The sequence below is a fragment of the Eschscholzia californica genome, unplaced genomic scaffold, assembly GCF_041429995.1.
Source record: "Eschscholzia californica isolate CP2 unplaced genomic scaffold, dmEscCali1.0.p SCAF_1, whole genome shotgun sequence".
Classification (NCBI taxonomy): domain Eukaryota; kingdom Viridiplantae; phylum Streptophyta; class Magnoliopsida; order Ranunculales; family Papaveraceae; genus Eschscholzia; species Eschscholzia californica.
In genome coordinates this window covers 69,578,378-69,598,060 of record NW_028238198.1, presented here as the reverse complement: position 1 = coordinate 69,598,060, position 19,683 = coordinate 69,578,378, and the positions used below count along the sequence as shown (strand labels likewise).

The following is a 19,683-nucleotide window of genomic DNA, read 5'->3' as shown; positions in this document are numbered from 1 at the left end:
GTTAATTTTTGTACTAATTATTATCACAAGAAAGACAAGAGTTAACAGTACTTCAAAAAGGTCGATGTTTCAGGGAAATAAAGATATTTTTCGAGGAAGAAAGTTTTGGGAGGAAACAATTTTCCACTTCTTGTGTTTTTATTTTCTTCTTCCTCCATCTTCTTTCAATCCTTCTTACCACGATCAACTACGGCGGCCATTAATTCCGGCGACAACAACTCCGGTGATCAATCTCCCTCTCTTCATCCATCTCTTCTCTCTTTCCTCTCTTTTCTTTTTCATGGTTCCGGCGAAGGGGAGGCCCCTTCACCGGAGCTCTCGTCTAGAAAACCAGACGCCATCCGGATCCTTCGTCTGGTTTTCTAAACGAAGGTTCCGACGAAGGAACCACTCCCTTTGCCGAAACTTAGAGACAGAGTGAGGAGAGAGAATGAATGAAGAGAGAAAGACAGTGAAAAGAGAATGAAACTCGCCTGGAAAACCAGATGAAGGATCCTTCCTTCATCTGGTTTTTCAGACAAAGGGTTCCGGCAAAGGGCCGTTCCCTTCGCCGAAACGTAGAGAGAGTGAGAAGAGAGAGACAGTGAAAAGAGAGTAAACAGAGATAGAGAGGGGAGAGAGATAGAGTGAACAGAGAGAAAATTTGGACATCTGGTGACTTGTTTTTTAGGTCACCTTACGGGGATTTTTTTTTATTTCCCCGAAACACCGACAACGTAAGACTCTTAGCTGAAGTATTGAAAAGCAAAGTTCACTAATAACTTCTGAGGTGAGAGCTTTTCGAGATAATAAAATATGTCAACACCATACCATCTAATAGCCAAAATTCCATCTTGTCTTTTTAACTAAGATCGGACATTCATGTTGAATATTTGAGCGGAGCTTCTCCAAACCTGTATGAATCTATCCTCCATCCTGAGAAAGCAATGACATCTGAACTAGAAAACATTCTGAAATTCATAAGAGACTCCCACTTAAAGGTGATTCTGACATAACCAATTCAAAGGTGTGACTGCAGTAAACACATCCACAGACCACAGTAGATCGAAAAACAACAGTGGCATGAAATGTCAGAAGGATAATATAGTTGGTCTTTTGCTTCTATTTTTCATTTGGAAGTAAATTGTATACAATAATTTGTTTTTTGTAGTTTAGAAACCCCTCCCTCATCATCACATAACAATATACTTATACAGACAGACATCAGGGGGCTAACCCTTTTTCAGTTCCTTGAACCCACCAACTTATACCATCATCATCCTTTTTCTTCCGTGCTTAACTACACAATTACGTCAAAAACAAGTATAAAAATATATATAACGAGTATCCGTTGCTAACCATATATTATAAGGGGCCTGCTTCTATGGAAAATATTTTTCTTGAGCTTCGGAAACAACAAAAGGCATCTTGTGATTTTCTGTGCTGAGTAACGAACGAGAACGGTCTTTAGAACAACTGGAAGAACAAGCTTGTTGATCCATCGCTAAATGATCTGAGATCTGCAGGTTTCACCAATGCCCTGCATAATGGGCATGTTCTTTCTCTCTCAAACCTGAAATCACAAAATCCATTAACTTCCTGACAAAGCTAAACATACATACTAGACTATAGGCATGAAATATAGCAGAAAATAACGTCTGGGTTGATGGCTAATTTTTAGTATGTTAAGGCAAGATTATTTTCTGCTTCCCCATCGTGTGCATATCCCCATTCAATGAACTAGAGCAGAATATCATTTACTTAAATAATATTACAATCCTTAGTAAAACAGAACAACCTTCAAAGATGCCGATGGGCGGACCTGGACCAAGTCAACCTAGAGGCTTTCCCTTGCTACTATTTTGGTGCAAAAGGAATCCCTCCGTATCTTATACCCATTTCAGTATCCACTTGAATTGGGAGGTATTGATTAGTACATTATAAGTCTAGTGGCTTTTGGGGAAGCTTCGACTGGCCTCGTTTATATCTTTTAGGAATTCATCGACATCGGAGAGGATCTAGTGTCGAGTGTCGACAGTATGCAGTGCCGTATGTGGCTTTCGCTCTGGTTTACTTTTGGAAGACGAGCCTTCGTATCATTTTATTTATCAGTTTTGTTATACACGTTCCCCATTTAAAAAAAAAGATAACTATCACCTTAGTAGGTTTCTTCATTCAATTAAATAGCAACTAGTAATCCTAATGGAAACTTGATAAGATAATATTTCTTATAAAATGTGTCTGTGTGAACCCTATCCCTAGAGCACATACCTAAAATAAATGATTTTATTTAACATAAATAAGAAAAACCCGAGAGATGAAAATGGAATATCCGGAATTATCATCAGTCCCATTTGGTGTCGCTTAGTTCAGGCACCAATGTTGAAACAACATCAGCAGGAAGCCTAGCATTATAGGAAAATGAAGAGTCCTGGCAAGCTAAAAATATTACGTACCTAAAATATAACCTAATGTCTGGTTCAGGTAAACGCCGGCAGTCTTTCTAATCAGAAAAACAGAAACGTCACGTACTAACATCTCATAGAACCTTATACCACTTTCAAAAACAATCTTCATGGGTGCAGAAATTATTAAATTAAAAACTAATAGAGCCCTATTTTCGTGTAGCTAAATTCTTTTGCGAAAGAACTAATCACTAATTTCACACTTGTATGAAAAGCTATGATCTTAACTCAGGCTAGCTTTGAACTTCACGAGGAGCAATTTATCAAACGATAATATGCTGTACATTTCCCTTCCTAAATGGAGTAACTGGAAATTTGAATGAACATTGTCACACACTGAGATATTCCCCTTAATGTCAAACTCTCAAACAAAACAAGACATTGTTATCTCCTTTTTGTTCTTAAACTTTCAGTTTGACCTAAATTGTGCTTCAGAATCTTTATCCTGACTTAGTAAAAAATCATGAATGCATAAAAGTGGGAAAAAAAACATAAGTTCAGAAATGAAGCTACTAAACTAACCACTCAGACACGCAGTCTTCACAGAATATGTGTTTGCAGCGAAGTAAGATTGGTGCATGCATCTTCTCCTGGCAAATTGCACAAAGATCACCTGCCGCATTAACCTGTAGATCATAAATGAATTAGAGCATATCGAGAGGCTTTTAATTCCTACACATCAATAGCAGGCATTATTAAATCAGAACCCATTATTGCATTGGGCAACAGAACTTGATTTAGGTATCCCAAAAAATAAAATGACCCCATTAGGAGGACATTCCTTGAAGTTTTCACGAGCTGCTTGAAGATGTGGATTGGATAACATAGTGAGATTTCACACATCAAGGGAAAGGCAACATTTGACCAGTCATGTTACAGTTAGGAGAACACGTCTTTAATTTCTTCTTACAAGTCTTTAGTTACAGAATAAAACTGAAACTTTCTGGGAAACTGATTTGAACAGATTAAGGTTACAAGTTGGGGTTTTCAAAATTTAAGGTTGCACCACTAACAAGAAAGGCAACTCATTTTAGAGCTCTTAGCTGGAGCTTAAAATATTGGTTTCAATCAAATGTTTCAGCCAGATGAAATTTGGAGTCAAAGTCATTACCAAAACAAAATGGTTATCTCATTGAATGAATTTGACTACTACCTGATCAGACGTGGCATGAGATCCATAAAGAATTTCTTTACGCGACAATGCCTTCAAGGCAGTAAAGAAAGACTGAACCTGGACACCATATACCCGAAAAAACAATTAAGATCACTGAGCTACTTTCTGCTGTTGGCGAAGCTCAAGATATTAGGGATGTTCCTAGAAAATAAGAGCTAAGAAATGAAATAAGAAATTGCCCACAACCAAAAAGCACCTTCTCAACAACTGATGTGAGCTTGAAAGTGAGATATAATCCTGTAGTTAGGGATGAAAAGAGGCTTCCATATTCTTTGTTTAGAAAGAAACGATACCAAACAGGAGTTGGTAATAATGCACGATACAGCAAGAGCATATATTCAACCAGGGTTAGCATCTGACCCTGAAAAATTAATAGATAAAGTAAATATACTGCTCAAGTACATCTCAACGAGGCAAAGAAGTAAAAAATGTAGGAATACAGATTCACTTTCAAGCAGTTCAGACAACTTGGACTACATGGCATTTTAATCAAAAATTTCAAAGGTTTCACATACAGATATGCGCAGGTAAAACTGCCAGACATGCATTTTAGGTTAGATAAAATAAATATACAAAATAGATTCATTTGCAATTTTAGAGAAAATAGCAACCAAGTATATTCTCCACGAGGAATTGGAAGATGAAACACTAGGGAGTGATTAGATTAAATTTATAATAAGATTACAGCTTCAATTAAGTGAGGCATAAATCTGAACGTGCCAACATATTGAAAGGCATCTAGTCATGGCCTTAAGTGCATTTTAAATGCATGATCCTTCTTTTCAACTTAAAAGAAGGGAAATTTTTAGACTTCAAAAATAAGTGGAATGGTAAGGGGAAGATTTAGTGGAGGTAACAACCAATCAGAAACAACCAAATACATATGACTTAGATTCTTCTAGGAATAGCCACAGGGACCACATATCTTGAATCTCATAGCAATGCCAACATCATGTACCAAGATATCTCATGCCCCATCTTTTATCAGTAATGGTCGTCATCCAATAAAAAGACCTAATAAATATAGTAGTGGTTTCCTCAAGTGTGATCTTCAAACTAGAAACATGTGTTGTACGTATGCTCTAAATATGTAATGTTACTTAAGCTAATAGGTTGTACGTATGCTCTTAAAAAATAGTGCTAATTATTCAAAAATTAAGAGGTTCTTCAGTGACTGGTGTAGAACCTATTTGCTTCACTGTGTTATGAGTAAACAACCCTTTTACTACAGTCTCGTATTATTTGAAAGTTGAAACTAGACCTCAGAGCAGGAAAAGACATTCCAGACATATGTACAAAGAAAGCACACATATCATTCACAGTATCATAATGAAGTAATGAACTCATTCACATAAGTCTTACACCTTCAAAATCAGAGCAGGCATAAACTCATTTACCTGCTTACGATAATCACGGCCTCTGCTATTCTTGTAATACATCAATAGGGCGCACTTTAGGATCATTGCTGCTTGACGCACCATTGTGTCTGAATATTAAACCAATCATAACAGTAAGAAATAGTGTTGGCATCCAAAAGGCTCTAAATTGTAGAGGATATTACATATCAACAATAAATCTGGTCAATACAAACAAAGTACTCTTTCTCGCACCATCTTCACACAGGTGTCAATAATAAGTTTCAATAGCAGTTAAGATATACTCGCATAGATACATGTCCAAAAAGAGAGTAACTAAGGTACTACCTTTACCAGTATGAAGGGAATTCTCTGAGACTATATAATTCGTATTGGATCCACTTTCACTGTGAATATATAATAGCTATGTAACAGGGATATCCCTTTTAATGGGTTTTCCCTATCGTGTATAAATACTCAAGTGCTTGCTGGATATTAACAGTCAATTTAATGGGTATGATGTGAGATTTTATATGTATGTTTTGTGTGTACTAGCAGAAAACAATGTTAGCTGCAGCAAGTGCTACTCAACTGTCATTAATTATAATTTAAAATGGTTGATAAAAAACAAAAGGCAAGTTGCAAGATAAAACACCACTATCTAGATAATGTGAGTTGTTATATCATTAGCTCATATATGAAACGATATATAGAAGTCAAGAAAGGAAAATTTTGAAGCATGAGAAATTAAAAAATAGGAACAACACCATCATACCATTCACCATAATAATGAATATAGCATGCCAGAAAGGTGGTATTTCTTTGGGAGGAAGCATGACTAATGGGTATAGAAGATCGTCGTTTCGATACCAGTAGTAAACGCCAACTACATGAAGCATGAATGCTATAGTTATAGCAACGAGAAAAGACATTTTTCTCTCTCCCTACACACAAGCAACAAGACACTGTAAGCGATAACATATGATCTGTAGAAAAAAAACACCGAAAAGAAATCACAGCACCTTTAATGCTGTTTGCTTTCGTAAAATATCATTTGATTTGAACATCACCGCAGCAATAAAGATCGCCACGAAGAAACCTGAAAGTATTTCCAAAGAAGTAATATATCAGTAAACAAAAAAAAACTAATGAAAATAGGGAAGTGAGTGATGAAGCAGATAAGCAAGATTTATGTCATCACTGTTATACGACGCATTACGCAACTCAAACGAACACAACTACCGGTCTGCCATCACCATATAGCCCTAAATGCCAAAATATTAGCAAAAAATGACACTACGGCTGTACGCATTACGTAGTCAAAAGTTGCATGCCGAACACCTGAGAAAATAAAACTACAATGGACTAGTACATAGTGGCATACATGCTTTTCCAAATGACATTTTGATGAAGTCGGATGGAATACTGGAATTGTACTTCCCCAAAAAGTCATGCTTCACTTAAAATGACAAAAACTCCAATAGAGTCTAGGCCTCTGTAACATAAAAATTCTTGTGCCTCCAAAAGAACAGTTTGACTCATTTCCCGTAACTCCATCTCAGAGGCAAAATAGCAAACTCATAAACACAAGCTCTGAGAGTCCGAGTTACAAACCCAGGAAAAAAATTCTAATTTCTAAGACAATGATGATTCAAATACCTTGCAAGTGTTGTCGGATGAAAACCACTAACAGAAGCAAAGAGAAAGGCAAAATTTGCTCAATCCACCTAGCAACCTGTTGAATATCATATCTTTGGGAAGATGAATCCCTATTACCTGCTGTCCCATCACCGGCTTCCCCGCCATTACTTTCATTACTAGAATTACCCGCCCCTATCGATGACGAAGAGGATGATAACAAAGACCCTTCACTGTTTCGACCTTCATTACTCATATTACTCTGACGATCCAATACTGCTTCAGATAACGGTCCAGTAATCTGTTCGACAGAGCCAGCATTTTCGACTACTTCACCATCTCTTTCTTGGTCTGCAGCACCAATTATCCGTATCGAAACCTCCCCACCACTGCTGGCTGGACCAGGATCATCCACACGATTCTGAATTCGATCACGTATACTAGATAACGTACTTCCATTAATCAAGCTTTCCGTTTCTTGATGAGTTGATCTTGTTCGAAGAACTCCAGAATACTCTAATAAAGCGGATAAAGGTGCCTGGATAAAATTCGCAGCAGAAAATTGCATCCCAAATCTTCTTGAATTACTACTACCAGAACCAGAAGAACTTCTATACAGGTCCGGATTGCTATTAGAAGTATCCATTTCAAATAAACACACTAACCCTAAATTAAAGCACCAAAATTAGAGAAAGATAAAGCAAACATATCTGGTTGAAGAAATTCTAATCAAGAACTTGTAACTTCAGAGAAAAACCCTAAAGATGAAAATATATAATGGAAACCGTACCTTCACAAAGCTGAAGCTCCTTCGATGGCCAACCAATCAGATTAAACAATTCATTTCCCAAACCCTAACATGTAAATAAAATCAATTTATGATAATAAAATCAGGTTGTGGAAGAGATTGATCTGTTGCTAGTTACCCTATCAAGAACTATCTGAAATGCATAGAAAAGTCAGAGAGGATAGTTAATAATCAAAATAGGGTTAAAATCTAGGGTTTTCAAAGTGAACAATTCAGGTTAGGTAAAATTCTTTTTTTTTTTCTCTCTCTATGAGCTTTCTCTCTCAACGAGGTGAGTGCGGGGAAGCCAGTCGCTACAGGGTTAAGGTCCATCTAATCACAAGATAATTGAATTTTCTCCTCTTAATAATTAGAAGATAAACGTTTCTAATAAATAAATTAGGAAAATAAATTTATCTTATTTTAACCATTTTATTGGGTCAGTGTTTTTGGAAAATAAGAAAAATATCCACGGCAATAAGTTTTGGGTCGATCCGAACATCACCCATAATTTTTTTTTTAAATGTTTTAATCAAGGTTTTCTTCGGTTTGATGGAAATGGAAATAAGCTTGAAGATCATCTGTGGTGGTCTTTCAAAATTTTATAAAAATGATTTCTTAAAAATTTTGCCGTTGTTGTTGTTTGAACAATTAATGTGCAAACCTCAACTACAAAATAAAATACTAAAAATTCATAATGGTTTCAAAAATAAAATATAAAGGCACGAGTCTTAAAAAATGTAATATTAAAAGTAATTACCCGATCACCATCGTTTTATCTGTTTTTTAGGTTTCTTTGTAACATGGCCAAATAACCACAAAGTTTCAAACATTGCTTATTAATCTTGCTCTAATGACGTTTAAGACCCTTCGAAGCATGACTTTTATTTGTACGTTCATTAAGGCGTTGGGTAATTTTGTTCCAAAAAGTACTTCCTTATTTATCATTTCCGATAATCGAATCGGTTGCGATGTGTTAATAACCGTTAACGAACCCAACATCATTTAGTGGAGTATACCATTTAACAATAATGGATGGCGTTTCAGAAAAAACAAAAGTTCCCCCGACCTCATCATTCACTAAATCAACTCGATGGCTCATATTTAACATATCTAGAAAACTATAGTTATCATTAAAATCGGAGATTGGATTAGCCATTGATGATAGAAAAGAAAAATGGATCAAATTTTAAAGAGAGAGAAGAAAATGGATCAATAACTGGGATTAAGAAACAAATAGGGTGGATCCCTTTTTTAAAGGGGGTCCACCCTAATTTTGACACCCGGAAAAGGAGATTCACCCCAATTTTGATCGCCTGGTGCCCCAACTAGTCGTTGGGGACACCAACAATTAGAATTGGCGTTGGGAGCTCCTCCCTTCGGACTCCCCGGTTGGATTCCCCAATGTTGGATTCAAATCAGACAGTCATAGTGTTTATTCAATTCATAAATCTTCATGTATCTTTGTATTATCTCTTCATGGTGTATCAACGTTTTATAAGGATAACTCTTATATGTACTCCATTTCAAAAAAAAAATTGAAATCGTGGGATATAATTTCTGTATACAAATAAATGCAAATGCTTTTAAAATTTCTAGGATCATCCACTTAAAATGCGATGAGAAAAGTATATTTCATTACAAACCTCTTAGAGGTATTTATACGATTACAAAGGATAACATAATATATTCTAATAATCCTTAATATGTTGCCTATTCTTTGATATAATACAATTCTTGTTTTATCTCAAATATTTGGTTTTGATATCTTGATCTTTTGCCAACTATTATTATTCACAAGATTACAACCAATATTTCATAATATATTATCATTCCAACACTCCCCCTCGAGGTGGAGCATAAACATCATGCATGCTCAGCTTGACAAGTTGTATGGACCAAAATACGTCACCAGGAGTGCCCCGAGAAATTCACGATTAATGGGCTTACTCGGTGACCAACCCTATGAACTAATAGCTAATGGGTCCGGCCCATTTATCTTCGGGCACCCCGAAGCAACGCCAAAGTAACGAAGCACTTTCAGCCCTGGAGGAAGAAGTCCGCCATCGCCTCCTCACTAAGCTGAAATATGTAAGCACTTCCAGCCCTAGAAGAAGAGGTCTGCCCTCGCCACCTCAGCAACCTAACTACGAAAGCACGTCCAGCTCTGGATAAAGGGGTCCGCCCTCAAATCCTCAACGGACCTCCTGCCGTATATCCGTTGGAGAGACGTTACAGTCATTCAAGATGACAACGTCCTATATATATCCGTTAGGGGATTACAGAATCCATATTAATGGTGACTACTCATGCGTTACCGCCACTAAAGATGACAACTCATCACCGAGTAGCAGTCGATCGAAGACTCTATAAAATGACCAAGAAGAAGATGATACAGATCATCTGATTCTGGGCAAACACATCGAGTACAGACTCAATACTATCATCTGATTCCAGACATACATACCGAGTACTAGTTCGACATCATCATCGAATCCCGACTAAAACACTAGATCGTCTGGTTATCGCCGAAGACACCCCACTACTTTCTCTCTCTTGGGCGACCTAACAACCAAGGAAGGGCGACCTACCATTAGCTCTCCTAACAATCAACGTAGGCAAGCTACTTTGTCTCTCCTGGAGGTCAGGTTGTCCTTATCTCACCCACGTGAGCACTTACAAGGTCAAGTCCTTAAAGCTTCCCACTTATTTACGATACGTACCCCTGGATAAGGCAAACCACTCCAGGGCTGCCTTACTCAAGGACGGACCTCATAGGCTGTCATAATCAATCTCTAACTAAGTCAGTCATCCGTAGAGAGCAAGCTCCGGCCACTCTACGAGTCGTGCCTAAGCTCCGACCATTATCCAACCAACGGTAACATTCCAAGTCTAATATCCACGTAAACTTTACTTCTTTTGCAAGCTTACTGACTTGACCGTCGGATCCCCCTTAGGCCGGCACCATCCCGGTGTCCCCTAAGACCTCACGGTCACGTGTGTTGTTGTCTCTTTTGTCACAGGTTAAGCCCAAAGACGTCGTCGGTGCCCGCAAAATTATTAACAGGTCGAGGTTCGACGTCCGGTCAATAACCCGGTCCAACTGACTTCTTGACCCGCGATTCCTACCCCCACACAAGTGAGCTACTGAAGGCTTGACTTGAAACAATTGTAGTTAAAATATCAACCAATTGGTCTGAGAATTTCACATATGAAACTTCAATCGTTTTATCTTCAAAATTTTCATATATAAAATTACGATCTATCTCCACATGCTTGGTACGGTCATGTTGGATAGGATTCTCTGCAATCTTAATAGCTGATTGATTGTCACAATATAACTTCATAGGTTCCGTAGGAGGAAAACCTAACTCTTCCATAAGCCTTTTCAACCACAATAGTTCTTGAATTCCTTTGACCAGTGTTCGGTATTCAGCTTCTACAGTGGATAACGAGACAACCTTTTGTTTTTTACTCTTCCAACAAACTAGATTACCACCGACGAATGTGAAGTATCCACTTGTTGAACGTCGTTTATCTCGTTTGGCACCCCAAACATAATCAGAATAACCTGTAATTGTGTTATTATGGTGCTTAAAAAACATTATATCTTTTCCTGGTGTGGACTTTAAATATCATAAGATGCTAATGACAGTGTTCATATGAGCCTCACTTGGATTATGCATAAATCGACTTGCCACACTAACTGCATATGCGATATCTTGTCGCGTATGTGATAAGTAAATTAAGAGACCAACAAGTCTTTGATATCTTCCTTTTTCAGTGGGAACTTGATCAGGAAGTTCCTCCAAACCCATAATTTTTCTCAATCAATATATTGATGGGTTGACAACTTAACATACCAGCTTCCTTCAATAGATCTAGAATAAATTCGCATTGTGATAAAAAAAATTCCTTGCTTGGACCAAATAACTTCAATGACCAAAAAATACTTTAATCCTCCAAGGTCTTTCATATCAAATTCAAATGATAAACAAGTCTTCAACTTAGTCATTTCATCAATATCATCACCTGTAACAATCATATCATCTACACAGATGATAAGTGCAGTTAACTTACCATTTTGTCTCTTCAAAAATAAGGCGTGGCCTTCAATACTTGAGTATAGCCGTATTTCTTTATTCCTAGTCGGAATCTCCCAAACCATGTCCTGGGTGATTGTTTTAAACCATATAACGTCTTCTTTAACTTGCACACTGAATTTGCATTACCAGAAGTATTGCAACTAAGAGGTATATTCATATAAATTTCTTTTGATAAATCTCCATGTAAAAATGCATTTTTTACATCATATTGTTGTAATAGCCAATTAAGGTTAACAACAATAGACAATAGAACTCGAACAGTATTTAACTTTGCAACAGGCGCAAAAGTCTCTTGATAGTCAATATCATATGTTTATGTGAAGCCACGAGCAACTAACCTTACTTTGTACCGATCAATCGAACCATCTGGCTTATGTTTTATTGAAAATATCCATATACATCCAACTGGTTTCTTGCCTTCTGGTAAACTTATGTCCCAAGTTTTATTTCTTTCTAGAGCTTGCATCTCCTCAGCCATGGATTTTGGCCACTTAGGATCATTTAACGGTTCTTCTACTCTCGTAGGAATTATGACATTTGCCATTTTGTTAACAAACCCTTGAAAACTATCAGGTAAATGTTTATTAGAAACATAATGAGCAATTAGATACCTAATGACCTTTGAGTTGTCAGGTGAATATCTCTTTGGTGGCTTTCCTCGGTTACCATGAGAAGGTAATTGATACTTGTCATCATCACTAGGCAACACTAGAAAATCATCATTAATTAAATCACTAATGTTAATATTATCCTCAAAATTAGTACATACCTCAGGAACCACACCAAAAGAAGAATTATTGGTGGGTATTGTCGAAGAAGGGGGTTCTTCAATATTTCGATGCATCACTTGATTAGGAGTATGATATATGTTAGGTCCTTCATCTACCATATCCTGAATTGAGAATATTGGATCATTATTATTTGTTGAGGCCAGATCAGTTAGCAAACGTGTCACGTCAATATTGTCAGGTAGTAAATTGGTCCACTTTTTCTCTTCACTCATATTCTCCGCCTGAAGAGTGTACATTGGAGAAAAATACAAATCTGTCTCAGAAAAAGTAACATCCATAGTAATGTGTAACTTCTTTGTAGGAGGGTGATAGCATTTATACCTTTTTTTATGAGAAGAATACCCAATAAAATACATATTTTAAGGCACATGGATCAAGTTTAGTATGTTGATGTCTAGGGATATGAATAAATACTACACATCCAAATATTTGATGTTCTAGATTTAAATGTGATGGGATACTGCAATAGCTAGAAAGTTTCTCGAAAGGAGTCTTGAACTCTAGGACACTGCTGCTAGGTACAAAATTGAAACAACGTAGGTAATAGCATCTCCCCAAGAAACATGTTGCATATTAGCACCAATTAAGTACACACGTGTGACTTCTAGAATATGACGATTTTTACTTGCTGCCACGCTGTTTTGTTGTGGGATAAAAGAACATTTCGTTTCATGAATTATCTCATTATCTTGAAGATAAGACTTCAAGACTTGATAAATAAATTCACCACCATTATCGGACCTAAGAACTTTCATTGTAGTAGAAAATTGTGTTTGTATCATCTTATGAAATAAGCGGAAGCATTCTGAAACATCACTTTTATTCTTCATTAGATAAAACCAAGTCATACGACTATAATCATCAATAAAATCACAAACCAACGAAAACCAGATAAAGTAGAAACAGGAGCAGGACCCCACACATTCGAATGAATCAAAGCAAATGGTTTTGTCACCTTACTTGTGCTCAAACGATAATTAATACGATGACTTTTTGCTAATATGCAAACATCACAATGAAAATCAAAAAGTTTGCAATCTGAAAATAAGGTCGGAAATAAGTGTTTGATATAAACAAAAGAAACATGGCCAAGTCTTCGATGCCACATCCAAATTTTACTTTGTTTAACAGACGAAGAACCTTGATTCATCAAGACAATTCCAAGACATACATCGTCAACATAATAAAGCCCCCCTCTCTTAGTACCACACCCAATAATTTCCTTGTTGTTGAGGTCCTGAAAAGAAAAAATTGAGGATACACTAATACTAGACAATTTAATTGTTTTGTTACTCGAGACACGGATAGAAGATTATTAGATAGTGAGGGAACATATAATGTATGTTTTAGAGATAATGAAGGTGTTAGCATCACTGTCTCTGCACTGGTGGCAGTGGATGATACTCCATTGTTGTTAGATACGTGTGTCCGACGCGGTGTATTCGAACTTTGTAAAAGTGACCCTTCAAAGGTCATGTGATCAGTAGATCCTGAATCAATGACCCGTCTAGTGTCTTTGATTGAGTCAGTGTTTATAAAAATATATCCAATATTACCTGTTGAATGACTCGATATATTAGTCACCAAGTTCAGTTGAAACTGATGAAAAAACTTCAACATTCGATGGTGGATCACAGGTAATAGATGATACTAGATTTGCAACTTTCCTATCTGTCTTGTCACCTTCTTTTCGACTACGCCTTTCATGAGACTTCTTTTCATTAAAACCATCTCACCAATCTGGGCAACCGTGCAACTTAAAACAAGTTCTATAATATGCTTAGAATTACCACAATGAGTACACCCTTTTTTACTTACATTTTGAATTTTGAAGTGATTATTTCGATTATGATTAGTGTTATTTCCCAAATAGCCCCCAACTCTGTGACCAGCTTCCTGCCTAGCCCCCTATTTTATCAAAAATATCCAGATGGCCCCATTTTTGAGTTACCGTTATAACGCTGTTAACTAGTCATCACTCTCTCTCCTCCACCTCATCACCTCTCTCTGCCACCTCATCTTCTCGCCACCTCATCATCTTCACCGGCGAAGGTCGCCGGCCGGCTACCTTCAAACCTAAAAAATAAAAAATTCTTCTCTTCTTCTTTCTCTCTCCCTCTTTCTTTCTCTCCTCTCTCTCCCTTCTTCTTTCTCACTTTCCCTCCCTTCTCCTTGTTCTCTCTCTCTCTAGACCTCCGACGACTTTGCCGGAAGTCTGGTTCGCTCGTCAGATTTGGCGATGGCAATCATAACAGTCCTCCATTAGTATCATGGTGATGAACTAAATATCCACCGTACTAGAGAAGAAGAGCATAACAGCAAAAAATAGTGAAAAAGGTATCACCCAATCCAAAACCCTTAGCAAATCCAATTTTATACCCAATTCTCTGAGAAATTCTCAATGCAGATGACTAGTTTTGTAATGCTCTTGACTCTTCAACATACGAAAAAACTGTTCGAATTTGAGCAATTGAATGAAAATTCAATTTGAAATCAAAATTACTAGAAATAGAAATTAAAAGATACTCAAATTTAGAAACAGAAAAAATCCTAAAATCTAGTCTAACTTTTTTTTACCTGTTATGCTATATTTCTTGCTTGAGAGAGAGATTTTTGACTTTTGGTGGATAATTTTGATAATGTGGTTGTATAAATACCTCCAATTAAATTAATTAAAGGAGCAACTCCAAGTGTGACTAGGGTTGATTGCCAAATAACAGTGAAACCACAACAAATCCAATCACAAATGTTGCTATAGTGAAGGAAATTACTCAACTGTTAAAAAATTGAATCTGGGTAGGTTAGATTTGATCGAAATTAAGAAGAAATCACATGTGTTTTAAGTTTTCATTTTGGGTTTTTATTCACCTTCTCACTAATGGCATCTTGAAAAATTACAGCATATGTGTTAATGGCATAAACAACATCTGATGTTCTAACTTCCATATCAAAGTATTGAATATCTTGGTTTGAAGCTGATTCTAAATATTTGATCCTCATTTTTTTTGTTTCTCCAGTCCACATCCAACATGATATTTCTGCAAGTCTTTCATTCTTTTAGAGAGAGAAATAATAAGGGAGGGAAAGAGAGAAAGAAGAAGAGAAAGGGAGAGAAAGAAAGAAGGAGAGAACAGAAGAGAGAAAAAAATTTAGGTTTGAAGGTCGCTGACCGGAAAATTGACCGGTCGGCGACCTTCGTCGGTGAAGATAATGAGGTGGCGAGAAGATGAGGTGGCATAGAGATGTGATGAGATGGAGGAGAGAGAGAGTGATGACTAGTTAACGGTGTTATAACGGTAACTTAAAAAGGGGGTCATCTGGGTATTTTTGATAAAGTAAGGGGCTAGGCAGGAAGCTGGTCACAAAGTAGGGGGCTATTGGGAGATAACCTTTCTGATTAATAGTAGTTTTAGCTGTCATGGTCAAACTAGATTCTACATTATTATTTAACATGGTATTTCTTCGTTGTTCTTCACTACGAGCCATAGCAAATGCAGATTTCGGATTTGGAAAAGGATTTGGGCGAAGAATATCACTTCGCACTCGATCATAGATAACATCAAGACCGCCTTCTTCTTCAATTTCTTTTTGACGAGCAAGTATAACATCAGGCTTCTTGAATGTGATTGACTTGCGATAATCAAGTTACTACCATATTTTGCGTAAATCGACAAAATATGTAGACACAGATTTACCGTCTTGTTTCATACGCATAACCTGACACGAGAGATCATAAATTACTGATCTTCTGCTCATTCGTAATAGGTTTGAGATAAAGTATCCCAAATTTGTTTTGCAGTGGGAAGTCGAACAAATAAAAACATCACATCGGGTTCCATGGCACCAACAAGCCAACCTTTCATAATACATTCTCTATACACCATTTCTCGTACGAAGCATCTTCAATAGAGGGTTCTTCTATTTTTCATTCAGATATCCCAATTTTCCACGACCTGCAACAAAAGTTTCAACAACTTAGGACCAAAGAGAGTAATTTGTAACATCAAGTTTCACTCCGTAAGGAATGGTCACTAGTTCAGGTTCAAGATTTGTGGTTCTAGATGAGTCACTAGTGTTTGAAAAAAAAAAGGATAAAGAAACAACTTGCATTACCCTACTAACAATGAATCAAAGTAATAAATCGAAACTCTTTCTTTCTTTTTTTTTTTCAAGAAAAAAGAAAAAAGAAAAAAGAAGAACAATAGTGTTAAAATATAGAACCGCTTTGTATACCAACGTAAAATGTGATGAGAAAAGTATATTTCATTACAAACCTCTTAGAGGTATTTATAGGATTACAAAGGATAACATAATATATTCTAATAATCCCTAATATGATTTATCTCAAATATTTGTTTTTCATACAATTCTTGTTTTTTCAACAAAAAAAAAAATACAATTCTTGTTTTATCTCAAATATTTGATTTTGATATCTTGATCTTTTGCCAACTCTTATTATTCACAAAATTACAACTAATATTCTATAATATATTACCATACATTCATGCCAACACATCATACTTACCATTACACTCAAAATAGGTCAAAATGTTGTTCTATCTAATAGTTGGTTTCCATGAAAATTAAAATAAATCTTTATAAAACCCTGGATGTTTATCACCTAATTTCAAGTGTCGATTGTCGTGAAGGATGTCGCTTGGGGTATGTTTGTATGAAGTCTGGCTCCATTTCACCCATGTTCTACTTTGAGTCGAGTTCATGTCCTGACATGAAGTGATGAATTTCATAGTCTAAAGGCTGGATCCATCTTAAAATCATCTTTTTATCAACCTCATTCATCTTGAGTCCAAGCATTTAGTTCTATTTTAAGAGCTTCGATAGTTCAATGCCATTGACTTTTGGTCCTGTGTTAGGCCATATATGGTGGTGCCTATATATTTCTTATCAGCATCTACTGGAAAACCAACTTCAATGAGCCAAATCAAAGTTATGTTATTCCTAAAAAGCCTTCTAAGGTGATTTATGGGCACCTTTGCAATTTTATACCTTGATATACATGGTGGGTCTCCGGGCATAAAGAAAAATTTCCTGAGTAAAGAGACCCTGTTTGGTTCCGCTTAAAAAAAGCTAAAAGCCAGCTTTTAGCATATTTTAAGCGCTTATTAGAAACTTTACGCGTTTGGTTCAAAAACGTTGTAGCTTATTTTAAGCTACAAAAGTCCATTTTCTCCAAAAAGCAGAAGTCACGATTTTGTGGTTTTTTATAGTTGTTTATTAAAAGCTATGAAAGTAAAATAAAATAAAATATTTATCTTTTTTTGTCACCATCAATAAACATCCACCATCACAACCACCCCACCACCTCTACCACCACAATCACTCCACCACCTCTGGCCATCACCCCACCACGTGCCTCTGCCACCATTCCACCACCATCACCAACACTTCACTTCCATACCACTTTCGGTACAACTCCATCACCACCATTCCACCGGTACAACCATTCCACAACCACTTCACCACCATCGCCACAAATCGGCCACTCCACCACCACACTATACCACCTCCACCAACACCATTTCACCACCACACTATACCACCAACACCTCCTCTATTCTACCACCACCATCACTATCATAACTCTGTCACCATTAAACACAACCATAACCCGTCCACCACCATTGAGTACCATCACCACAACATAAAGTTCAAATTTCTCAAATTTTGTTCTTTATGTGTTCATGAAAAATTAAAGAAATTTATGATTTTATTTTAGTTTTTAATATTTATATTTTTTTTATTAATATAATGATATAAGCATATTGTTTAATAACTACAATACGAAGATTACATTTTTACCAAATGTCAATCCTAGCTTTTTAAGATATAAAAGCACTTTTTATGCAGCTGTACCAAACGACTCAGACAAATTTTTAAAAAGCGCTTTTATTTATGGACTTATAGAAAAGCTCATAATATAAGCTATTAGTGTACCCAAATGAGTTAGTAAGTCAAAATTGACTTAGGGAGAAATTTAGTTTTTTATCCAAAAATTTACCATTCCTTTATAGCCCCCTAATTTCTCTCTCTCCCTCTCTCTCTCCCTACCTCTCTCCCTACCTCTCTCGGTGCTCTCTCTCTCTTGATGCTTTCTCCCTCTCTTCCATCCAAAACCAAAAATCATTTGTATAAGGAGAAAAGTTTCTTCCTATCCCTTGACCTATGACAAAGATTTTTTTTTATTTTTTTCATTATCATTGGCATTACCATAAGCTTCTCTGATTCTACTCTTTCAACTTGGGATTCCAAAACTAGAAGAATGAGATAATTATTTGATTTTCTTCCCTTCTTTGACTCTTGACAAAGATTTTTTTCCATTATCTTTACTACCATAGTCATTACCATCAGATTCTTTCCTCTCTACTGCTATTATTTCAACTTGAATTGCTCATTCTGCTTCTCCTCCAAAGTGGGATTCAACATTTTGGTTATATCAAAGCTAAAAAAAAACCGTAACTGAGTTGTATAGGAGTGTATATTTAGTATCTGAACCGACCAACCCAATCGATCCAAATGGATTTGGGCGGTTTGGGGACAGATTCAATGGTTATTCGGATGGGTTTGGGTACTAAAAGGTCAAGACCGAGGGGTTTGATGCGGCCCATGGAGTTGCTTGAAAGATAACCGGAAAACCGAACCACATCATTTATTATTATCTTTTATATTATATATATACACACACAAATATATAGGATTGGGCATGATGGACGGTGGAGACTCAATTGTTTATCGTCTTTTTATCTTTCTCGAATGTTGATAAACTATGTCGGATTAATTACGTACATGTAGACTTAAAGTTTGTGAGACAATATTAATTTTTAGAAGGTTTTTAGTATAATTGTAGCAGGTTTTAACTTCGAAAACTCGAAATTTTGTTCTGGGTAAATTTTTAACATTTGGGTCGGTTATCCAACCAAACCAAACTGTTCGTGCATAGTTTGGTTCAAATTGAAATTTATAATAACTGAATCCTCTGGATCGGATATGGATAGGCACAAAAGCCGGTTACTGAAGCAATGTTCACTCATAGAGTTGTATAATAACCTATGATGAAATTTGGTCATGTTAGAGAGAAAAACTATGTTAAAGTAAAGAAATCCTTCAACCCCGTACTTGATTTTTCTGTTTTTTCTACTTTTTTGAATTAAGTAGACAAGAGATAAAAGTAGTGATCAGTTGGATCTTTCTGACTAATTGGTAGAAGAAAAAAAATTGAAGTTAAAAGATCAAAATCGTTTAGAAGGAAACTTTGGTCTGTTGTATACGGCGTCAAAAAACCAAAATTAAGTCAATCCCTAAATTTAATAAAGTAGGAGATAGAAAGAAAAGAAATAAGGAGATGAAGATCAGGGAGCTAAAAATCATCA

The 19,683-nt window shown here is 36.3% G+C and overlaps 1 protein-coding gene across 2 annotated transcripts; it reads right to left on the bottom strand.

Annotated features, from left to right (window-relative positions):
- Positions 1-1,073: 1,073 nt before the first annotated feature.
- Positions 1,074-7,968, bottom strand: LOC147568666 (uncharacterized). Of its 2 annotated transcripts, none has more exons than XM_086655066.1 (9): positions 7,402-7,968; positions 6,633-7,277; positions 5,996-6,072; positions 5,749-5,917; positions 5,016-5,104; positions 3,815-3,979; positions 3,595-3,675; positions 2,967-3,070; positions 1,074-1,552 (listed from the first exon to the last, which is right to left on the bottom strand). In XM_086655066.1, the coding sequence occupies exons 2-9, from the start codon at positions 7,255-7,257 to the stop codon at positions 1,447-1,449; spliced, it is 1,416 nt and encodes a 471-aa protein (XP_086511192.1). In that variant the 5' UTR covers positions 7,258-7,277; positions 7,402-7,968; the 3' UTR covers positions 1,074-1,446. The 2 variants fall into 2 exon arrangements, with proteins under 2 accessions (XP_086511192.1, XP_086511193.1); XM_086655067.1 differs by having other exon boundaries at positions 3,598-3,675.
- Positions 7,969-19,683: the final 11,715 nt, after the last annotated feature.